Below are 24255 nucleotides of genomic sequence, written 5' to 3' on the forward strand. Positions count from 1 at the left end.
CAAAGCCCAGGGGACCCCTGAGTGGGAGTGGCTCCCAGCCTCTACTCACCGTTTCCTGCCTGGAGAATTGAACGATTTATACCACGGGTTCTCAGCTTCGGCACCACTGACATTGGACCAGATCATTCTTCACTGGGGGGGGGGGGGGGGGGGAGTGGTTACCCTGTGCATCGTAGCATGTTCAGCAGCACCCCGGGCCTCTGCCCGCTAGATGCCAGGAGCACCCTCCCGCCCCCACCAAGACCCCAGTTTTGACAACTGGAAAATATCTCTAGACTTTGCCAAGTCTGTCCCTGTTGGGGGTAGAGAGATGCAAAATCGCCCTTGGTTGAGAACCATAGATGCATTCCAGGCATAGGGAAGCCCCCTCCTCTGCTCAATCCCAGAATGTTCCCTGTTGGAATGATCTTGCCTCCACTCTCGCCCCAGACTCCACCAACTTTGCCCAACTATACTTTCCTTCACACACCCCGGGGTCTCCTGCGATTACCTGACTTCTCCGTCATCTCGGAGGCTTCCCCCCTGCAAAGGGCCGCCAGCCACTGCTGGCCCCAAGTGGCCTCTGTCCCCTCTTCTCCTCTGCTGTCGGCCCCTTCTCCTCTTCGAAGCTCCCACAGCTCCTCAGGGCCTCTGACCACTCTGTCTTGCATTCTGTTGCCCTCCCCAGGCCCCGCCAGCCCTCCTTTGTGATGCTGCCTGCCTGCTGGGGGTTCCTGGGGGAGCTGGGACCCTCACCTGCAAGGCACCTGGAACCTGCTGCTTTCGGGAATTCTATCAGTGAGCGCTTCGAATGAGGCCTTAGCCACTCCCAGGTGGTAAACCCATTATGCCGGGTGTTAAACCCATTATGTCGGCCTTCCTGCCTTTAACCTTGAGGCCCAGCCTCGCCAGGAGGACAGGCAGGTTTGCATCAGCATTAATGACTCGCTTCTCCCTCCTGCAGCCTCCCTGGCCATGAAGGTGTGCAGGAAGGACTCCTTAGCCATCAAACTCAGCAACAGGCCCTCCAAGCGGGAGCTGGAAGAGAAGAACATCCTCCCCAGGCAGACGGATGAAGAGAGACTGGAGCTGAGGCAGCAGATCGGCAGCAAGCTCACGAGGTAGGTCAGCCCGCCGGCCGTCAGCTCCGCGGACTTGAGTAGAATCCAGTTTCCATCCCCAGGTCAGGCCCGGGCGCCCCTTGAACAGCTGCCGGCCGGAAAGGTCCGCGGAAAGCTTTCCACTTTTCCAGGGTTGCTTTTATAGCCCCTTCCCCTTCAAGACTCAACCAGGTCTTGGGAATTTGACTTGAAGAAAGGTTCAGGGAGAAGCGCCACCATCCAATAAGACGGGACCGCCTGCATCCGTAGGGGTTGTGGCTTGGCGAGGCCCAAAGCAGTCAGATAAATACATTTTCTGCTACGCTGTGCAACTAGAGGGGACCACAGGTTAATCGGGCCTCGTTGCTAACCTGAGCGGTGGCTCGTATTTGCAGCTATTACAGACATAGGTGTAGCAAGCATGTTACAATCGTGTGTTAAACACCCGTGCGTGTGTTTATAAGCTAGGGCATGTTGATGTATCAGCTAACGCTAGCAGAGCGTGTATTATGTGCCTGGCATTTCTCCTACACATTTTGCGCGTATTGAGTCACTTAGTCCTTGAGCCTCGCTACGAAATGGGCATCTGTGTGCCCATTTTACAGAGGAGTACACCAGGGGTGGAGAACTGTAGTTACCCGCGCGGTGCTGCACAGAATGGCTCCAGAGCGCCCCCTCTTGGCCACGTGCATGACACCGCCTCTCTGTTCTAGGAGCTGGCACACCGAGCCCCTTCCCTTGTAGGAGGCGCTGTGCCCAGGGTTTGGGCTGTGCTCTGCCTCTTGGCACAGTCGCCTTGAGTGAGTCACTTTTCCTCTCCGCCTGTGTTTCTGCAATGGTAAAATGGGAGTTGCAAGAATTCAGAAGCATAAGGAAAGCCTTCAGGCCCATCCGTGGCCCACAGTACACACTCAGTCATCTGTTATTATTTCGTTTTCTCCTCCCATCAAGTCCGGCAGGTAGCTTTCGTGGTCTCCTCAAGGACAAGTGAGGAAAGTGGTGTATAAAGAGCTAACAGAGGCATAGCCGTCACCCAGCGGCGTGCTGGTATTCTCCCCTCCCAGCGGATTTAGTTCTTTACTTCCGGGGCAGCTCCTGTCTCGTGGTCAACTTGGTTTCGGTCTGGAGGGTGCTGTTTCCCTGGTGCAGGGCTGTGTAACTCGTCGGACGCTGATGGACGATATGGTCTCCCTTCTGCCGCCTTTAGAGTCCTAGGATGCAAATCGGTCACCACCTGCCTCTCACACACGCTCATCGAATGCGGTAACCCGTTCGGAGTTTAGTGATCCACATCTCTCTGAAAACTGTGGTGACGGCTCCTTCCAGCGCCCCGGAGAGCCTGTCCCATCGTTGGCTCGTTAAACGTTGTTCCTTTCCTGGAACAGACATTTCTGTCCACGCAGCGCTCACCCCTTGTCCTCATTGTCCTCCTTCAGCGACTGCTCAGAGCCTCCTCCCTATTATCATCCCTCCTGGAGACCGCGCCACTCCCAGGGTATAACCAGCTTCTCTTTCTGGGGGTGGGATGGGTGGCTATAGGTGTGGGCTGCTTCCTGAGCCGGCTTGTTCCGTTTTGCACCTAATACAGATAGGGCCGGCCCTTGGTGGGACTCGGGGAAGAAAGAAAGAGCCATTTCTTGAGCCCAGCCCATCTTCTCGAAGGGCAGCTCCCTCATGCCAAGGGTCAGCACCCTTTATTGTGTTTGTTCTCCTCACTTCCCACTCCCCCGGCTTTGCTGCCGAACAAGCAGAGCCCAGGCATGTGAGGGGGGAAATGGGGGAGTTCTCTGGGGGACATGATGTCAGGGAGAAGCCAGGACATCTGGCCGCCCAGGGTGGCATCTTCACTGGGGAAAGAGAGACAGGTCGGGGGGGTGGGGTGGGCGCGGTGTAAAAAGCAGATGTACGGCTGGCTTCTCTGCTTACCCATTGTAGAGGTGTTCCACCCGGAGGTAAGCGACGAAGTGAAACAGGAAATTGCTGTCCCAGAACATACTCCCCAAAAGGGAGACAGCCCCCAGCTTCTCCTGCCTGAACCCAAGTTCCCATCTGGCCGCCATGACCGGCCGGCAGATGGGAAGAGACCTAGACCATGCACGTGCCGGAAAAAGTCCTCCTTGAACATCAACCCTTGAACATCAAGTTCAAGTTATCCTTGAACATCACCCCTTCCCAACCCTTCCTCTTCTAACAACACTTAGCTACTGCCTGGAATTCCTAAAATCCACTGAAGGTTACCATTCGCCAGCCTCTTTCACCCTGATGGTGGCCCGGGGAGAAAGAGGGGGGTAGGAAGGGCAGCATTGGGCATATTTGAGGTGTTGAGCTGGCCGGCATCCTTGCTCCGAGTTCACCCCGTCTTGGCTCCCTCTTCCAGCTAGGGAGTTTATTTCCTTGCAGTAAGACCCCGGGCATCTCTAGATGTAGAAAGTGGATCTTAAAGAGAGAGGATTGTCAGAAGTGTTGAGCGGGCTGACTGAGTACTATGGTCTCCAGCGGCCAGGCCAGTCTGCATCTCAAGCCCACCTTCAACATAGTGCGGCCACTGATTCACACCCAAGGAGTTTTCGAGACCGTTCCCTTTAGAATGAGAACCCAGCTCTGTGCTCACAGCCACTCATTTATCCTGGAGCCAGGGCCGAATGGAAGGGACTTTCTGAGAACCAGAAGGTGACAGTGGTGGAGAGAACTAGTTGTAGGACAGGAACCTTGGGTTCTAGCTCTGGTTTCTGCAGTTTCCTAAGCAGGCACCTGCCTTCCCTGGGCCCTCACTCCCTAACCCGAGGGGATCAGATTAGGTCATCTGATCATCTTCCACCATTTGTGAGCTTAATTATCGAAAAAGTCATTAAAAGAATGTTAGGAATCTGCATTGAGTTTGCTGCGGGGCTGTGGCATTCTTTGGCTGCTGGAGGTGGCACAGAAGGGCTAGAAATCTTACCTGCTTTGAAAAACACGAGGCCAAGTCTGTTGTGCTTACGGAGTGACAAGCAAGATACAAAACCTAATGTTAGCCTGGCAGTGTTAATAGCATAAAACAAACAAACAAACAAAGCAGCGTTCCAAGAATGCTCCCAGCTTGGGGGTGGGAAGCAGAAACACCACATAAAACGATGTCAAGCATAAGGCAGAGAATGCAAAAACATTGTCCTTTCAAAAATATGTTCTCATGGATGCCATTGGGCACACTCTCCAGAACCCCAATCAGGGAGCCATCTGGGTGTCTTGACAGTCGGTTGCCATTTGAGAAATGTGGACTGCCCTTGAGACATGAACATGGTCCGCCGGATGCACATTTGCTCTGCGCCTTCTGTATACAGACTCAGGATGGGTGCAGAGAACCAAGGGGCGAGCAAGCCCATCTACTTGGGTGTCGGGGGGACACAAGTAGCAGGACTTCTATTTAAATGTATTGTGTATCATTCTTGCTTGTGTGTGTGTGTGTGTGTGTGGTATATGAGTGCACTTGTGTGTGGCTAAAAGAAATGGCATATGTGGGGGTGCATGCCTAGATTTTATTGATGGAGTTTTTTTTATAGTTTTTTATGTTTATTTATTTTGAGAGAGATGGAAAATATGAGCAGGAAAGGGGCAGAGAGAGAGAGACACAGAGACAGAGAGGGAATCCTAAGCAGGCTCTGTGCAGAGCCCGACATGGAGCTCGAACTCACAAAACTGAGATCATGACATGAGTTGAAATCAAGAGTTGGATGCTTAACCAACTGATAGAGCCACCCACGCGCCCCTATTGATGGAGTTTTCAAAAAGCATAGAGTCCCCAGGTCAAAGGGCCCTTCTCAGGGCTATGTGAGGAAGACTTTTCATCTCCCGTGACCTCTGGTCCATGGAAACGTAGAACCTCAGGGTAGTCCCTCAGCCCACTGGAGCCCCGCCCAAATGCAAGACCGCTCTGCTCTCTGTCTGGGTCTCTTCTCAGGAGCCCTCCGGGCTGGACCGTAGGAGGTGCTCAGCCCAAGTGTGTGCTCTTAGCTGTCGGATCCTCTCCTAGTTCTTTTCCTTTACCAAGCTGGTTATCCTCCCGCGAGAAATATTCAGTCCACAGGATCCCATTTTATTTGCCACCGATTTACCACCCACCCCCCCCCCAAAATCACAGAAGAAATGAGGGAGCCATGGCTCTCAGTGTCCGTAGCTCAAGTGGCCTCCTGATCAGCCAGGGATGTGACTTCTGTTCCTTCTCCGCTCTCCAGCCAGGGGTGTCGACCGGGCCAGGAAGTGAGACTCCCCTGCAGGGCACAGAGCCCCTGGGAAGGGGGCTTTCAGAGACTGCGCAGAAGCCTGACGCCTAAAAACATCATGCTGTTGTCTCTGAACTATCCTTTAGAAAGCAAATTGTTCTGTAAGTCACCAGGACTGCTTGTTTTAAAAGGAGGGAACTAAGACTCTGGAACATGGCTCGTTCATGATCACTCAGCAGCCAGTGGACTTAGACCTCTCAGGGAGCTGTCAGCTCTCCAGACCTAGCCGGCTCGGTCCTCTCCTACCGAGACCCTCTCCGCCGTCCGCTCGAGTGCCCTCTGGAACGTTTAGATGAGACAGAGGGAGGAGAGAAGCCTGGGAAGAAAAATCAAACGGAAGGCACCTGGGCAGTGGATGTAGGAGCGCGTAATCTAATGCACGCTCAGGAGTAAGTGGGGATTGAGGCGGTCTGCTTCCCTCACACACTTGCCCCCCGAAAATATCTCTCCTCCCTTGAAATATCAGCCTCTCGCTCAGGTGAAGTGCCTTCACCTTTTTTGCAGCCACGGTTGACCAGAATCTCTCAGCACCGGCCTGAGCGGGTGCGCGCCCAGCCCCCACTTGTCTTTGGAAACATCTCCGTGGGGAAGCTCTTGAAAGCCACGCTTGGTTTGGGGAAGGATGTTCCTCTTTGGGATGTCCTTTTTCTGGACCAGACGTGTCCAGAGATTCAGGCCATTTCCCTATGATTCCACCTGAGGATCAAAGGAAGAGACTTAAGCTTCTCAAAGTGTTCTTTGCTGTAGATGCATCACCCTGATTGACCTGTGTGTTTATCTCATCTCCCTGGGAGTACAGCTCTGTGTCAAAATTTCCCCTTTTTATAAGGAGACCAGTCATATTGGTTGGGGCCCAACCATAATGGCCTTGTTTTAACTTGGTTATCCCTGTGAAGAGCCTGTCCCTAAATAAGGTCTTATTCTGCGGTACTGGGTTACGACTCCAACCTACAGATTTGGGGGAGATATGATTCAACCCATAACGTTTGGGGAGGTATAAAGTGGGTCTAGCTAGGAAAGGGGCCCCAACCGCAAATGCATGTGGGGGCAGCCGGAGAGTGAACATAAGTGAAGCAGACAGCTCTGAGATTGTTAACAGAGAGTGTTGGGCACAGAGGCACTGGCACGGGACACCTGGGTGGCTCGGTCAGTTACGCATCTGACTTCGGCTCAGGTCGCGATCTCGCTGTTCGTGAGTTCAAGCCCCACGTCGGGCTCTGTGCTGACAGCTCAGAGCCTAGGACCTGCTTCGGATTCTGCGTCTCCTCCTTTCTCTGCCCTTCCCCTACTTGCTTGCGCTCGCTCACTCGCTGTCTTTCAAACATAAATAAACATTAAAAAAATTTTTTTAATAAATAAAGGGACTGGCACCATTCACCTTTAGCCCCTGTTGTTTTGCAGAAATGAAGGACTAGTTTGTCATATCCTCTGAAAACAAAATCCGGATTTGTTTAAATGACAGTTCCAAATTTTTAAAACTTGGCACAGAGCAAGGAGAATACATTTATGGACCAAATCCAACCCTGGGAAGCGCATCTCTGCCTGGGTCCCTGGTGTTGACCTCTGACCTGGAAGACGTACTCTTTCGTCCGTGTGACACAATCCTACCTTCTGTGGGGAAGTGCGCTGCGCATTTTGCTGAGATTTTGAGATGGGAATATTCTGTGCGTCATGTGCGTAAATGTGAGAGCGTTGTATGTGTGTATCGGCAGCAATTGGGAATTAACATCTTGTAGAGTCCAAATTCATTTGCATGTAGGTATTTTTGTGGATGGATCCTTAAAGCAGTCCACCACGTTCCTAGAGAGAGCTCGTGATCCAGCGTTCTCTGTCTTGGGAGTTTAGTCAGATGACTCCTGAAGAATACGTTAATTTGGATTTTTTCCTCCATGCCCATGAGTCTGGGAGTCAGAAGGATTTCAGAAGCACCTGCTGCTCGTTGATCGTTCGAACGTACCCCTAAGGTATGAAAACCAGCACTAAGCTCCAGGTCCGGATCAGAGGTAGAACCCTCCTTTGAGAAGTACGAAAATTCTCCTCTCCTCCTCGCTGGGTACGGTCCCCGTCACTTAGCGAGTCGCTATCGTTATTCTGGCGGAGGGTGGTGAACGAGATGGGGCCAGTGGGAAAATCTCCCTGGAACTTACTATGTTATTGCCTCGTATTTAGAATGTAATAACGTGGTAGAGAGAAAGAGTGTGCTAAATCCGTGTGTTCCGCTGCCAGGTCGCTCACAACTAGAGTCCCCACGAGCAGAACACAAAGTGATACGTGCAGAGGATTAGGTCCTGCGTTAAATCAGAGTGCAGCGTTCAAGGGAGAAAATGGAAATCCATTTCTTATGCTCGTGGCACAGACAATAAAAGACAGTCATTCTGACTTGTAACTGTAGCTTGCTCACCGCTTGTGGTTTGGGAAAATGCCGCCATCAGTCAGCCACACCAGACTCTCATTCTGAGGTGGCAAACAGCATTCCCCACACCCCCCAAATCTAAGGACCGATGCAAAGCGTGAGCTGGCATCTCCCCAGGCTAGGTAATTTCTTTGTTTAATTTTTTTTATTGTTTATTTTATTTTTGAGACAGAGAGAGACAGAGCCATGAGCAGGGGAGGGGCAAAGAGAGAGAGAGGGAGACACAGAGTCCGAAGCAGGCTCCAGGCTCTGAGCTGTCGGCACAGAGCCCGACGCGGGGCTCGAACTCACAAACTGCGAGATCATGACCTGAGCCCAAGTCGGACGCTCAACCGACTGAGCCACCCAGGCGCCCCTCCCCAGGCTAAGGTAATTTCTGCTGCTGCATAAGCACGTCCTAAAAATAGGGATAAGACTCGAAGGCTCTATGAGTTCAGTTCAACTTTGGCTGAGTGCGCCCGGACACGAGTCACCGCGAGCCCCCACTCCAATGAGGAAGGAGGAAAGTAGAGCCGAGTGTACTTTGGGAGGGGTGCCTTGTAGACCCCGCCTTGCAGGCCAGGCGGCTCCATCATGGTCATCCCCGGCATCTTGACCGTGGCAGTGGTGGTGGTGGCCGTGGCACGGAGCCCAGCCCGGGGGGGGGACCCGGGGAAGAAGGGAAAGCGGGTCATGGCATCCGCCTCCCCCCTCCAGCTGTTAAGAAATGCAGTGAAGACAGAGTTCTTGACGTCTTGTTACCAAGACGGGCTTTCTGAGCCCTGACAGCGTGCGTGTGTGTGTGTGTGTGTGTGTGTGTGTGTGTGTGTGTCCAGGGTGGCGGGAAGGGCAGGATTGCACTTTGCAAGCCTTATGGGGGATGTCAAGGAACAAAGCCACATCTTGTCAGGCACTTCCAGGGCTCTGTGCTTGTGACTCGCAGCTGCCCCGGCTGTCTGTTTTTCCATCGTACAGGAAGGGGTGGCGGGCAAAAGGGCTGCTTTCTACTCAGCGAAAACAGAATCCGTCTATGTTTAAAACTTGCCAAGGTTAAAAAAAAAAAAAAAGTGGCCATCACTGGGGGGGGACAGGGAGTCTCATTTTGTTTTCTGCTTCATAGCTTTTCTGAACAGCGGATTCTTCATGCCAGCAGCATGTCAAATCTGGGGCGCTGCGGCGGGGAGGGTGCAACTCTGTGTTCTGCTACAGACGAAGCAGAGAATGGGGGCATCTTCCAGGCTGCTGTATGGCCACATTTTAAGTTGTTAACGGCCCTTTTAGTTCTCCGGTGATTTGTGTCCGGGTCGTTATTGGGGTACTCTGCAATGATCATGCTTGTTTGTCGTTAATTTAGCGGACGGCAGAAAGGCCCTTTCTGTCTCTTGGAATATTTGGCTGGGTGAGAGAGGAATCAGCCTGTCTGCATTCAGAGGCAACCACTCAGGGTGATGGCCCCGGACATAACATTACATAAGACTCCAGAGGCCTCTCTGTTGATAACAAGCTTTCCCACTGGCATTTGAGCTGATAATTTTCATCTCAACCCTGCAAGATGGCCGTTGTTGGGATCGCTTCGTGTAGGTGAGGAAACCGAGCTGAGGATCGTAGAGGTGATAAGCAGCAGAGAGAAAGACATCTTTCAAACCCCAGACTTTCCTATTTGAGGCAGACATGCTAAGAAAAATGTTTAGTCTGGTTTAGTTTTTGTGTTGGACGGAATTTCCATCCCAGGTACCCGGGGTTGGGCGGGAGTTGTGTGGGATGGTGGTGGAATTCTGGAACAGGGGCTCCGTCTTATGTGTGCAGATGTCCTCAAGAGAGAGAGAAGCTATGGAAGGAGGAAGGGATAGGAGATTTCCTTCCATCTTGGACTTCACTGGGCTTTTTATTGCATTTCAGGAACACTGCCCACAGGGGGTAGGAAGAGCTGAGGTTTGAGTCTAGAGACACTCCTGCCTGATAGAATGTGGGGAGCGAGGGGATCCACGCGCTGGTTCCCACAGTGTGGTCAGTGGCATTAGCGTATCCTGAGAACTTGCTGAAATGCATACTTTCAGGCCCCACCCAGACTCTGAATCAGAAATTCTGAGGATGGGACCTAGACATCTGCATTGTAACAAGCATGATTCTGACACACACTGATGTTTGGGAAGCAGTGGTCTGAGGAGAAAGAACAATCCAGGCCTATGAAGCTAGACCTTAGATTGAAAGTGCCATCCTCCATTTACTGGCTGGGTTCCCGTCCAGCCTCAGTGTCTACCTCTGTAAAATGGACCTTCCACCCAAGGTCATCAAGAGCTCTAAATGAGTAATTCTTTCAATTGTCCCAGATAACGAACACTGGTTCCTTCCCTCTGTCTGTGAATTTGAGTGTTAATATTATGCCAGCCTCTCACTACTCAGAATAAGTCATGCTATTTGCCCTAATAGGCAAATCCTAAATCCCAGTGGCCTAAGGCAGTAAAGGTTTGCTTTTCACTGGAGTAAAGCCTTATGTGGATCAGATGGCCTCTCCATCATATAGCCGTCACACGCTTCTAGAACACATGACTCCAGCATCTCCATAGCCAGGGAAGAGGGAGTAGAGGAGATAATCCACATCGCTTCTGCTTAAAACCCACCAATGAGAACGAGGCTTATGACTCCAACCCAACTGCAGGAGAGGCTGGAGAAGGTGAAGAGCATTTGTAGTATTTGATGAGCACAAAGTACCTTAACTACAACTCTAGCCAGCCAGCGTTTGTCATAGTCCTTCTTTCCTTAAGGGTTCCTGTCATGGTGCCAGTCATATAAAAGGGGCCATCGTATCTAAAACAGACTCGATTAAAAGACTTTCCAGAAACTGGGGTGTGGGAATATTACACAGTGGGAATGGTACACGGTCTTTAAAACAAGAAGGGAATTCTGCCATTTGCAACAGCATGGATGAACCCAGAAGACGTTATGTTAAGTGAAATAAGCCAGACGTGGAAAGACAAATACTGCACAAACTCACTTGTATGGAGAGTCTTAAAAACCCAAAAAGATCAAACACAGACTTGACAGAGAGTAGAATGGTAATTACCAGAGACTGGGGAGTTGCGGGGGGGGGGGGGGGGGGGCAAAGGCAAGTCTGTGATCAAGCCGCCCAGACTTTCAGTTCTAAGATGAATAAGTTCTGGAACAGGTAATGAACAGCATGGCAATGAGAGTTGATAGTAACACATAGTGGGGGCGCCTGGGTGGCTCGATCAGTTGAGCCTCCAATTCTTGATTTGGGCTCAGGTCATGTTCTCACGGTTCGTGGGATCGAGCCCCACATTCAGCTACATGCTGACATCACGGAGCCTGCTTGGGATTCTCTCTACCTCTCTCTGCACCACCCCCCTCGCTCATGTGTGGGTGCATGCGTGCTGTCTCTCAAACAAACATTTAAAACAAATGGTAGGTAACACATCGTATACTGTAATTTCCCAAGAGAGTATATCTGACGTGTCCTCACCACACATCAAAAAAAAAAAAAAAGGTACCTTATGACACGAGGTGATGGATGTGTTAATCTGAGAAAATCATTTCACATTTTAAGTATACCCAGTTTCCATCTGTCCCAAATGAAACATAAATAAAGGCCTTTCCACTGTTGGCCGAAGTATAGAAGGCAGCCAGTTGGCGGTTAGAAGGCAGAGAGCACGGTTTCTCCGAGGGGAGCAGACCACGAGAAGAGTCTTGGAGAGTGTGTGTTGGGGCCAGCGTCCCTGCATGCTCGCGAAAGGCGTCAGTGGATGATGAATTGCTCCTGAGGTCCAGTTGAGTAAAGCAACTCATAGCATTGAAAATCATCTCACTTAGAGAAAAAAGAGACCCCCCAAATAAACACTGCCTCCATCTAAAGAAGAAAAACAAAGCAAAAACTAGCTTAAGTACAAATGGATGGGTGTAAGGTGAACTTTCCAGGGCCACAAGTTACTAAGGGAGACCACGGACCCTCAGCTTCAACAAATTAATTCTATAGTAAACTATTAGTTAAGCATCCACTGTGTGCACAACACTGGGCTGAGCGTCATTAAAAAACGTAGCTGGATAACCATCCCTCTCAAAGGATTAAGACGAGCTAGTCAAGGCATACTCGTTTTCGGGTTTACTCTGGGAAAAGATCAAAGCGGCAAGTTCTGTGGGGAAAGTGTGGATTCTTCTGGAGCGCGTGGTTTTATTGGCATGAATTTCTTAGACTATTTATCTTCCCATGTTTTTCCTTTATTCCCAAACGAATGGCGGGGGTCGATGGGGGGGGGGGCGGGATGATTTAAATATTGAATAATCCAAACCTTTGATTCAGAGCCATTTTCTCTGAAACCAGCACATTAATGGGAACATCTTCAACTCGAGTTGTCATAGCACTTTTCCTGCGATACAGTCTTTTTCTCGCCACAATCTTTTGGTCCCCTTATAAACTAAAACAGATAAGGACGTGTCATTTCTATCACACTGTGATCCAGGAAAGGACTCTCAGAGCCATTTGTGAACTTGCCAGGAGGCAATAAATACACAGAGTTCAGTTATCTTGAGAAGCATTCAAAGTATCTTTCGATCTTTGGTTGAAAGATAATCTTGTTGCTTGGAATTCTACCTCAAAATGTGGTCTGGTGCTTTCAGAATGGCTTATTCGGATTTTCTTTTTTTTTCTTCTGCGATGGGCTTTGTGCCTGTATCTCGAGGAGAATTAATATACCTGAAACTACTATCACACTGTGTGTTAACTTTGTAAATAAAAACTTACAAAATTGGGGCACCTGGGTGGCTCAGTCGGTTAAGCGTCCGACTTCGGCTCAGGTCATGATCTCGTGGTCCGTGGGTTCGAGCCCCACGTTGGGCTCTGTGCTGACAGCTCACAGCTTGGAGCCTGTTTCAGATTCTGTGTCTCCCTCTCTCTCTACCCCTCCCCTGCTCACACTCTGTCTCTCTTTCTTTTTCTCTCTCTATCAAAAATAAATAAACATTTCAAAAAAAATGTTTTTAACTTAGAAAATTAATATCCCTCAAAAAGGGAGAAATATATTCACGTCTTTCTGGAAGAAACAGGCCAGTTATTTGATTAAGAGTTTCACAAGCCATCTTCTTAGTTATTTTTCTCAATTCATGTCTGAAAGAAAAACAGATTACTTAAAACAGAGGTTTTGAATTAAACCTTTGAGGAGCATTTTCAGTCATCAAAAGGCCCGTGAAGAAAGGGATTCTTGAATTCTCACAGAGGTGGGTTCTTCCATGGGCACTGTGCCCCCCTGGATCGTGCTTATTAGCTCATAGAACATTTCAGTCAAAGGCCCAAGCAAGAGATGATTCCCCATCTTAGCAGATGGGGATTCAACTATAAAGTTGAATCATAGCTCGGAAAGTCTCAATAACCTTGAAGACTGAGCAGCTACTTTGGAGGATCCTTTATCTGGTGCCTTAGTCTGGAGTTTGCCTGCTCTCGCTGTCATTCGGATGAGTGAAGCTCTAATCGTGTATTCTGACGATTTCTTTGTTCTTTGTTTTGATGGTGAAGTTGGCACTTCCGGTCTCTGGGATAATTTCCAGGGTACGTAAGGTGCCTTCTGCCTCGCCCACCAAAATCGGCTTCGGGTTGCGTTACAGGTGATTTTTCTGCAGCTCCCTCGGAGAGCTTGCACACCGTCCTGAATACTTAAATTGCAGAGTTGGATTACACTTGAGAAATGTGCAGTACAGTTCTTTTTCCCGTCTGCCCGCACATCTTCGCTTAGTGGCGAAATACCGCGGATCGCGTGCAAAAAGCTAATGAGAGCACTTCATTTTATTTACTTTCATTACATTCATTTTACTCTTGGTTACAACGCAAAGATTTTTGTAATAGCCTCGAAATCTGCATAGATGCTCTCACTAAATAGAATATAAACGGGAAAAATCATCCAAAGATACAAACCCTGGAGAATCGCTTTTCCCTCTGATTCTGAAGGCAATTCCTTTGAAATATAAGTGAATGCGCTTCTATTTTAGGAAGTGTGATCATGAAAATTTTATGTTCTTTGCCCGTTGAATCGTGAAAACAATAGTTCTTCAAAATGGGAAGCCTTGTTAGTTCCTTTGGAAAAAAAGTAGGCAGGCAGATGAATAGTGCATGCTCCCAGGTAATCCGTCTGTTGAAAAGAGTTTTCGCTACCTTAAATCCAGCCCTCCTTTTGGCTTCTAGGATTTTCCTTGTGTTGTTCATCTTTATACTGTAACTTACCAAGCTCTTTTTCTTTTTTTTTTTAATACTTTTTAAAGTTTATTTATTTTTAAGAGACAGCACAAGCAGGGGAGGGGCAGAGAGAGAGAGACACAGAATGTGAAGCACGCTCTGAGCCGTCAGCACGGAGCCCGACGTGGGGCTCGAACCCACGAACTGCGAGATCATGACCTGGGCCGAAGTCAGACGCTCAACTAACTGAGTCACCCAGGCGCCCGCACCGAGCTCTTCTTAAAAGACGCTAAGGTAGGAGCGCCTGGGTGGCTCAGTCGGTTGAGCATCCAACTCTCGGTCTCCGCTGGGGTCGTCACCTCACGGTTCATGAGGTCGAGCTCCACGTCGGGCTCTGCGCGGACAACACGGAGCCTGCTTGGGATTCTCTCTCCCTCCTCCTCTCTCTGCCCCTGCCCCTGCCCCCCTCGTGCTTGCTCGCTCCGTCTCTCTCTCAAAATAAATAAAATATTAAAAAATGAAAAGATGCTGAGGGTAGTTGATTGTGTCTCCCCGTGAGTTACTGATGACCCTGTACCAGGGCTGCCCTCCTGAACCTGACCGAACCAGGGAATCTGCTGTCTGTATGTCCATCCCAAGAAGCCCGGCCCATGTCCCATGCAGGGACACCCTCCTTGTGTGACCTGGCACCCCCTTTGTACTCGTGAGGGCTAAGTGGACGGCTTCTGCCTGGAGCCTGCCGTGTGGGTCCGGCACATCCCTGGAGAACCTCCCCTCCCGACCCCGGGCCCCCCCCCCCCCGTGTCTCAGTTCTCTGTCACGGCGCCCTCTTTCCTCACAGTCCTTGACGAGCAGAGTCCTTTGGGATTTCACAGCCCGTGAGATCTGATTCTCACCCCACTGTCAACAAGCAGGGCAACAAGGACATGCTCAGGCGTTTTCCGTGAAGGAACCGTAACTCCACGTGGCTTCGTCCAGACACAAATGAAATAAGCCCGTTGTTTTTCTTTTCTTTTTGAAAGCCTATGTGCGGTCTCCAGTTCGGGCGCCTTGAGAAATTAGCAACAACAAAAAAAAAACGGTCACAAGTTTGCACCGTGTGTCACCTGGTCTCTGGTTCATAATTTATTCGTAATAGAATGCTGAGGTATGTATAAAACTGTGTCGGTCATTTTCTTAAACATTCATTGTTCCCATAAAAGATTTCAAACAGCCCGTTTGGTCTGGCAATGGGCTGGATCCAAGAGGACATTCTGATCTCCCTTATGTACATCACAGTTGTCCTCCCGTTGAGTTGATAACAGAGCCCTAAGGTCAGGGACCCCGTGAGAAGGAAGAAATCATCCTCATAAGGCCAAGGAAGGTGGGGCAAAAACTCTTATTGAGGGAAGGGTGCCGTAAGTGGGGGAGCTCACAGCTCAGCCGCACGGCCACCGCTCTCCTCCAACTGTGGAGCCATCGAGACTGAACCCCCGTGTGGGCCAACGCATGAGAAAGGGACAGGAGCCCGGAAGCCCAGAGGGAGGAGGATAAGAGCATAGCATGGGGACAGTTGGCTTAAAAAAACACTGCAGGGGAGGTGATGCCTGGGAGACAGGACGTCTGCCAGATATTTGATCTGTGATGGCCGTGACGAGGAGGAGGAGAGCATTGTTGTGTTCAGGTTCGCGGTCTCGTGTGTTGGGGACCCGGCATATTGCCTCTTCTTACGCGAGTAAGAACCACACAGCACGTGACTAGAGAAGAACCCTTCCATTTTGCATTGAGGAACCAAAACCATTCGCGTTGTGTGTGCTGTGACACGTCTTGGGGTTCCACTGCGCTGGGCACGGTTTTCAGGAGCCGGGTGACACCCTGTGGCAGGGGCCGCGAGCTAGAGCGTGAGGGCCACATCCGGCCTGTTGGGACATCCCACTTGGATGGAACTCAATGGCTTTTCCCTGGTATAGTGACAGAGTAGAGTGGTAGTGACAGAGATCACATGGCCCACCAACCTTGAAGTATTTACTGTCTGGCCCTCCGAAGAAGAAAGAAATGACACATTAAAGGATCTAGACGGAGGACATTTGGAGAAGGTGGCCTTGCCTCCTGCAGATTGACATTTACGAAGTGCATCAGCTTAAAATCTCCCCGTTAACATGGAGAAACTTTATCTTCACGCAGAGAGGGTTCTGTTCCCTGTACTAGTTTCTCTAATCAGAATGATTCCATTTGCTTTTGCTTACTTAGCCCAAATCTGAAGCCCCGTATTGCTTCACAGATTATACTAGGGATATAGTGCATTGTTTTTAAATTCGCTTTATTACCTGAGCGACTAGAAAAGCTGCTTCAAGGGCAACCAGGAGCCCTTGGCCAGCAGAGGAGGGATGGGCTGTACAGACAGATGAGAGAGGGAATCCGTGTAGCAGAAGATGTGTGTTGTCCTCAAGAAAGGAGGGGCCACACGCCATGCCCAGCAGGCCCAGCTGGGAAGGGAGTTTCAGCAGGAGTGATACGAGGGTCGTGTTGTTTTTGCTGCGGGAGCTGGATTCCGGCCCCAGGAAGAGGTACGAACGTGCCAGGAGGAGGGACATGAGGAGGAGACGTCCAGTACTGGCACCTGGTTCCTTGAGCGCCAACCTCGGGACGGGAGATCCAGGGGACACCTAGACCCAGCCTCGCACAGACGGGAAGACAGGTTATGACGGAGGTTCCAGCAAGCCTCGGAACCACAGACACGTGGGATGTGTGTAAAACTGAGGTGACCGGGGGCGCCTGGGTGGCTCGGCTGGTTAAGCATCCGACTCTCGGTTTCGGCTCAAGTCGTGATCTCACGGTTGGTGAGTTCAAGCCCTGCGTCAGGCTCTGTGCTGAGCCTGCTTGGGATTCTCTCCCTCCCTCTCTCTCCCTTCACCCCTCCCCCACTAGCCCGTGTGCGCGCTTTCTCTTGCTCTCAAATAAACTTTTGAAGAATTTAAAAAATAAGATTGAGGTGACCAGAGCCCGACAGAACCTCTGTAGGACACTTACTGTGTGACGAAAATGTGTACTTTACACATGCACGCCCCCCCCACGTGTGCCCATGTCGGGAGAGCCCGTGTTCTGACTGGGGACGTGGGGTGCTGAGAAGGACCTAGTGCTCTGCTGTGGTTGACGGTCCCCCATCCCTCCCCCCACCACCTGTGAAGGCCCAGAAGGAGGCCTTCCGGTGCTCTGAGAGGCCGAGCGTCCCCCCGTGGGTGGGATCCTGCTTTCAGGCAAGGCTCAGCCTCACAGTGTTCCCTGGTGAGAGACGTGGCAGTCGGGGTGCTCTCCCGGAGGAGGAGACCGCTCCTGAACGAGGGAATGTTCCACAGTGAGCCATTTCCCTCAGGACGGAGGGGGCCCTCTGACACCTCGGGAGCTGGTTCTGCTGGTGGTCCTGGGAAGGACACGACCATCATGGCCCAGGGCCACTCATGGAATCTGCCCAGTTTTCTCTGGGCTCGTACTGGGCCTTGCAGCCCTGAGACGCTGCCTGCCTGTGCCCGGGTACCACTGTCGAAGTGCACACGTGGGAGAGTGAGGGGCTGTGTGGGCCATGTACCTCATGCGACCAGAACGTGAGGACGTCAAGCAGAAAACCAGAGGGAGGGACAAGAACGTGGGCTCTCATTCACCACTCTGGGAACTAAGAGTCCTTTGGTAGCTACGTGCTCTAAGTTCCCGGTCGCCTTTTGGGGAATACATTTAAGGAGAGACAGCCTCTTCTCACAAGGGGTCTCCCAGAGCATTGGGTAGATAAAGCCAAAAGAAAGTAGGGAGAAATCATTTCTGTTTCCTGTATAATCAAGGTAAAATGTATTCGAAGTGTCCCTATCAGTCCGTTTTCCCATTCCCATTAAATAGATCCTTTCCCGGACAGGTCAACCCTTCCCATTCATCTTTCCTGATCCTTTTAGAATTAACAAAAAGGTTGCCAAAGAATGCAAAAATGCAAATCCAGACTGTTTAGACATTCCTAAAATCCACCATGCTGCCAGAAAGAAAAAAGGTGGGGGACGGGGATTGAGGAGGAAGGGATCTGGTCTGTTACATCACATATACAGAAAGATACGTCTTATGAAAGATGATCATGCCACAGGAAAGCACTTACAGTTTCATGAGAATAACTACATTTGAGGCGCCTGGGTGGCTCAGTCAGTTAAGCGTCTGACTCCGGCTCAGGTCACGATCTCACGGTTTGTGAGTTCGAGCCCCGCGTCGGGCTCTGCGCTGACAGCTCGGAGCCTGGAGCCTGCTTCGGATTCTGTCTCTCTCTCTCATTCTCTTTCTGCCCCTCCCCTGCTCATGCTCTTTCTCAAAAAAAAAAAAATTAAAAAAAATACATTTGATAACACCCCTTTGGGCTGCAGGGTATATCGGCTTAAAAATGAAGCTTTACATTTGGGGCGCCTGGGTGGTTCAGTCGGTCGAGTGTCCCAACTCTTGATTTCGGATCAGGTCATGATCTCACGGTTGGTGAGCTCTAGCCCCACGTCGGGCTCTGCGTTGATAGCACGGAGGCTGCTTGGGATTCTCTCTCTCCCTCTTTCTCTGCCCCTCCCCCAAGTTAGCTCACTCTCTCTCCAAAGAAACATTGAAGAAAAGAGCCAGTTTTACATTCAAAATTAAGGAGTGAAAGGGGCACCTGGGTGGCTCAGCAGGTTGAGCTTCCAACTTTAGCTCCGGTCATCATCTCGTGGTCTGCGGGTTTGAGCCCCGCATCAGGCCCTCTGCTGTCAGCACAGAGCCCAGTTCACATCCTCTGTCCCCCTCTCACCAAAACCCCCTCCACCCAGCATCTGAGACTCTTTGGAGTTTTTGTGTCCTCATCTCTGGGTTTCTAAACAGCCTGGGATCTCAGCTGAGCCCGAGTTGTTATTTTCTCTAGAAATAAAAGCTTGTGGGAGGCCGTGGGAAGAAACTGGCCTCCAGCCACGCTGGGCGAAGAGAGTTAGTCTCCAAAGGAGGCCGGGGCCTCGCGTCTCCTCGGACCTCTCCTTGTTGAGCGCTAATGGCCCTGAGAGATTGGCTCGTTGGGGGTGAATGTGAGAAAGTCAGGAGCTGTACATAGTCTGCAGCTCCTAGAAGGAGTCCAGGTGGGAAGAGACCATTCAGGGCCTACGTCCAACTTTTCATCCCTTGCCTTCCTTCGGAAAGTAAATCAGGGATCCTGCCTGTTGTTTATTGAGACCCAGCAAAGCAGAGGCATTGGGGAAATTTGGGACCATAGCATTTTTTGAATGAATGGATGAATGAGTAGGTGAATAAATTAGATGTATACTTTTAGGCCATTCTCCTATGGTCTGGCCTGTGTACGTCACCCTACCCATGATACCGTCCGTGACTGTCACTCAACAGTGACACCCAGAGCTTCCTCTTTTCATTGGAACCACCCGTTATCCTTGCCCCAGAGATCTGTGTCCATCAAAAGCAATATTCTTTAAAGGATTAAGAACAGTAAGTCTAGAGATGCCTGGGGAATGCTCAAGTTCAGAAAAGACTCTGTAGACGCCCATGTATACTTGAAGTTCCTGCTTGAGCCTAAATCAGGTCTTTGCGGAGACTCGGACGGTTGTGGACAAGTTTGGTGGACATGTCCTGAGTCCACCAGAGGTCAGCTTTCTTGCATGAGATCAGCTCCGTTGGCATGAACATCTGTGCCCGCACGCTGGGGAGGCAGCCACTGGCGGTAAAGTGACCAGGTATTGCCAGGTGGCTTTTCCAGCAGCGAAGGCAAAAGCCATCGGTGAAGGGGTTAAGGCATGAAAGTGGCTGATGCTATCTGATAATGGCAGGACGTGTTGAAAACTAAGTGCGGGGGTGGTACCTGGGTGGCTGAGTCAGTTAAGCGTCTGACTCTTGGTTTCGGCTCGGGTCATGATCTTGTAGTTTGTGAGTTGGAGCCCCACATTGGGCTCTGTGCAGGCAGTGTGGAGCCTGCTTGGGATTCTCTGTCTCTCTCTCTCTCTCTCTGCTCCTCCCCTGCTTGCATACTTTCTCTCTCTCTCTCTCTCTCGCAAAATAAATAAATAAACTTTAAAAAAAATTTTTAAAAGAAACCAGAAACCTGGATTAATAATAAAAAAAAAACAAAAACAGGGTTCACCTGGGTGGCACAGTTGTTTAAACGTCCACCTTCGGCTCAGGTCATGATCTCATGGTTCCTGAGCTTGAGCCCTGCATCGGGATTTGTGCTGACAGCTCAGAGCCTAGAGCCTGCTTCAGATTCTGTGTCTCCCTCTCTCTCTGCCCCTTCCCGGCTCATGCTCTGTCTCTCTCTCTCAAAACTAAACCTTAAAAAAAAAAAAAAAACTAAGTGGAGACTCCCAGAAACAATTGGGATAATTTGTAAAGATGGGAGATTATGTTTGTATGACATGGGAATATTGTATGTATGTCATCTGATTGTTTTTCTTGGCTTATTCTTCTTGATTGGAGCACCGTACCCATGTTGAGCCTCTGCCTTTAAAGAGAAATGGCACGATGATTATCTAATAAAGGTACTATTATCTCACGTTCTCTTGATCCACCAGAGTGGATATGTGTGACGAAGCAGGTGTCTCCTTCTCCACTGGTTTTCCTCAGTGTCTCAAACAGGAAGCTTTCCAGACTGTCATCTTTCCATCCATCTTCCACCAGGAAACGTATGGTTCACGAATTACGATAACCTGGGGAAGATTTATTTACAGCAGGACTAATAACGAAGATGCGGGCAGGCATCAGAATCCTCAACACAGAGCTGCTGGCCATTTCTATCAAACAACCAGCGGTGACTAATGAGATGAGCCTGGTTTTCGGTGTGGTTCACGTAGATTACTGCTGCACCTTCCGTAAGGACCAAGAAAGCGGTAGACTGCTTATCGGGCTAGCTAATGGAAGGCCTAGACCAATGTCTGGTACGTAACGGATGGACAGTCAGATAGACTCACTGATGCATGACAGATGGATGGATAGATGATGCATGGATGGACAGATAAGATGAAGCTAAAGGTGACCGGATCGCCTTAGTCACGTCAACGTGGTGGAACCGTGGACTTGTTTTCATTTCCACATTCCTTATCTTTTGATATCATATTGTCTCAGGATTTGTTTTGATTGACTCTTCCCGTAGAGAAGGCCATGTTGAAATGAGCATAGTCTCTGGTTGACTCCATTAACTGTCTTAATTTCTCTTGTAACAACTCAGATACCCTTTCAAAAGTGAAATCTTCCTGACAATCTTGCTAACATTGGGTTTGTGCCTGGACATGCCAATTAATACTGAAAGCATTCGCTGTGGAGGCTCTTGGGTCTTTGTTTGTTTTTGAAGATTTTTATTTTTTTCAGTAACCTCTGCACCCACCATGGGGCTCAGACTCACAACCCCGAGATCAAGAGTCTCGCGCTCTACTGACTGACCCAGCTAGGCGTCCCTAGGCTCTCAGTTTTTGTAACTCTTGCTTATCAAACGGGTTTGATGTGTAGCAAAAGCCCTTGTCTTTTCCAACCTGAATTCAACTCCACACAACCAACACGATTTCAGTGTTTTCTCTGGTTTGTAACTCACAATACCTGAGCTTAGCCGTGGGGCCTCTCACACTGGGGCCACAGCCTCCCGGGGGGTAAAGCCAAAAACATTTTTTCTTTCTTTTTTTTCTTTTTTTCTGAGAGTTTATTTAGAGAGAGAGCGAGAGAGAGAAACCGAGCAGCAGGGGAGTGGGGGGCTGAGAGGGGGGCAGTAGAATTCCAAGCAGTTTCCACACCGTCAGCACAGAGCCCGGTGCGGGACTCAGACTCACAAACCGTGAGATCATGACCTGAGTCGAAATCAAGAGTTGGACGCTTAACCGACTGAGCTACCCAGGTGCCTGCCTGTCTTTCTTGAGAGCGACCTGTGTATCTGCTTGAGGTCAGAGACGTTTCTCAAGTTACCAAAAACAAAATGTCATGGTTTATGGTTACTTTTAAAAGGGACGTTTGCCTCCCATTCTCACCCGGGCCTCTCGGCCCCCCTGGGTGGCCAGCGGGCTGGCTTGTGGTTATGGCCACTTGTCAGACAGCGAAACGCGGCGCAGAGGTACTGCGACACGACGTGCCCTTCTGGTTAACGTTGAAGGCAGGCCAGGAGGCAGGCTCTGAACCCCAGTCCATTTTCTCCTCTCTGGGCTCTTTCCCGTGCTGTAGGCAGGCTACTTGTGAATAGCCTGAGGGGAGTGAGGGAGAAGAAGAAAATTGAAAATCATCGACTGAAATTCCTGGAAGGAGTTGGGTGCATGGAGCAGTGATCGACAGAAGGGGTAGCAGGACGTAGTTCTAAGGCATAAAAGCAGAATTGCTGTTCACTTTGCCCAGAGGAACCTCTTCAGTGGCAGGGGCACCTCAACGTACAACGCACAACTCCCGGGACGGATTATTATTCATTAATTGAGTCACCCAAGATCTGTGGAGCCCCTCCCGTGTGCCAGGGGCTGCACTAAGTCTAGAAACACAGAGATAAATAAGACATCATCTGTGCCCGCGAAGGATTCCCCGTGTACTTGAAAAGGTGGTCGCGTCAGTGGGTAGATAGGGGTGAGGCCAGGATCCGGACGGGGAGCCCAGCAGGGGGAGCCGTTAGATCTGCTGGGAGACTCCGAGGAGGCCACGCAGGCACGAAAGGCTGAGGCGTGGAGAGAAGTCTGGCTCCTCCGAGGTCCCCCCGTCTGTTAGGTGACAGACCCACGCTCGTCACTGGCACGCACGGTGGTGTTTCTGAAGCCACCCCCAGGAGAGGCCACTTCTGGGGCTCTCCCCACGCGTGAAACCTGCTGAGGCGCAGGAGCTAGGAGTATGGACAGAGAAGTGAGAGCCCTTGAAAACCCAGCAGAGAAAGAGCTTCGAGAAGTAGCCGTTCACTAGAGGTGCCGTGTGGTAGAGAAAGGTCCGGTCAAATGAGGGCTCCGTAAAGGCCACTGGATCTGGGAGATCCATCCTCAGTGACCTGGACAAGAGTTCTTTCCTGATTCGGGAGAGCAGGGTTTCTGAACCTCGTCGCCGTCGTCGCTCGGCCCGGCTGGTTTTGTGTTGTGAGGGGTAGGCGTGTGCACGGTAGGACCCCGAGCTAGATGCCAACATGGGCCTCCCCAGTTGTGACAACCCGAGTGCCCGCAAATGTGGCCGGAAGTACCCTGGAGGCAAAACCATCCGGGTGGAAAACCAGGGCGATAGAATGGTGTGGACTGATGGTGATGACTTAGTGTCCCCTCACGCTTGGACCACTCTTTGGAAAGGTCTGGAAGCCCAGAGCGGGCTGGAGATGGAGACTCCCTGGGGGAGGAGCAGGGTGCCAGGAGGGTAATCTGTGTTGTTTCTAATGGAAAACACAGTGCTGGGCCTCAGGAAAGAACTAGAAGAGAGGGAAAGGCTACAGACAAGAGACAGTCATGAGGCAGCATTCACTTATTGATTTCCCAAGTGCAGAGTATGTCCAGTCACCAGACTCGGTGTCGGCATCATGCATGCCATGGCGAGCCAAGGAAGGGCTCCTCATTCAAAAATTACTAAAAATTTCAGGGGCACCTGGGTGGCTCAGTCAGTTACACGTCCGACTCTTGATTTCGGCTCAGGTCATGATCTCACGGTTTGTGGGATCGAGCCCGGCGTCGGGATCTGAGCTGACAGTGCAGAGCCTGCTTGGAATTCTTTCTCTCCCTCTCTCTCTGCCCCTCCCCTGCTCACACTGTCTCTCAAAATAAGTATTTTTTTTTAATTGCTGAAAATTTCAAAATGGCAGAAGGGCATTAGAGCCCAAGTGTGGGGCCCTATGCAGCGGCCCCGGGTGGTGAGGGCGCAGAGCGGCCCAGCCTCACAGAGCTCAAGCCCTGGGGCCAAGCACCAGCACGAGGGAGATCCAGGACTGTTGTCACACCCTGTCGAGGCGCCTTCCCCGAAAGGTTAGTAGTGACCAGAGTAAGTGAAGTGTAAGATTGAAGCTGTGATCTTGGGGATTAGCATCGGTTAGCCAAAGAGAAATGCTTAGCTATAAGGAAGGGCATGCATATCGAGAGGAAACCAGGAAAACACAGTTCTGTCCGAAGGATGGGGTCGCGGGGTTCTTGGCAAGTGGCCAGATCAGGAAGACTCTCATAGGACACACTGGTGTTTTGACTCCCCACTGCAGGCACTGGGCGGGCATGTGTAGTTCTCAAGCAGGGAGTGGGGTGACCGTGTTTCCCCTGGGAAAGAGGACCCGAGCTGGATGGGCCATAGCAACCAGGAGAGGTGCTGGTGGCCTACTTCCTTGAGGTGGCCGTGGTGGGCTGGGACGGGGGACCGTTTGGACCTGGTGGTGGACTGGCTGTTGAGGGTGAAGCCGAGCGAAGACAA

At 50.7% G+C, this 24255-nt stretch overlaps 1 protein-coding gene across 1 annotated transcript in view; it reads left to right on the plus strand.

The window, feature by feature from the left end:
* Nucleotides 1–24255, plus strand: part of PHACTR1 (phosphatase and actin regulator 1) — a 216292-nt gene that overhangs the window by 168707 nt on the left and 23330 nt on the right. Inside the window, exon 7 of the mRNA XM_047101806.1 lies at nt 944–1100. Within this exon, the coding sequence (XP_046957762.1) occupies nt 944–1100 (157 nt within the window). The remainder of the gene's footprint in view (nt 1–943; nt 1101–24255) is intronic.

This window comes from Lynx rufus, unplaced genomic scaffold (genome assembly GCF_022079265.1).
Source record: "Lynx rufus isolate CCGP_SWC_20201006 ecotype Redwood Valley unplaced genomic scaffold, mLynRuf1.p SCAF_6, whole genome shotgun sequence".
NCBI lineage: Eukaryota > Metazoa > Chordata > Mammalia > Carnivora > Felidae > Lynx > Lynx rufus.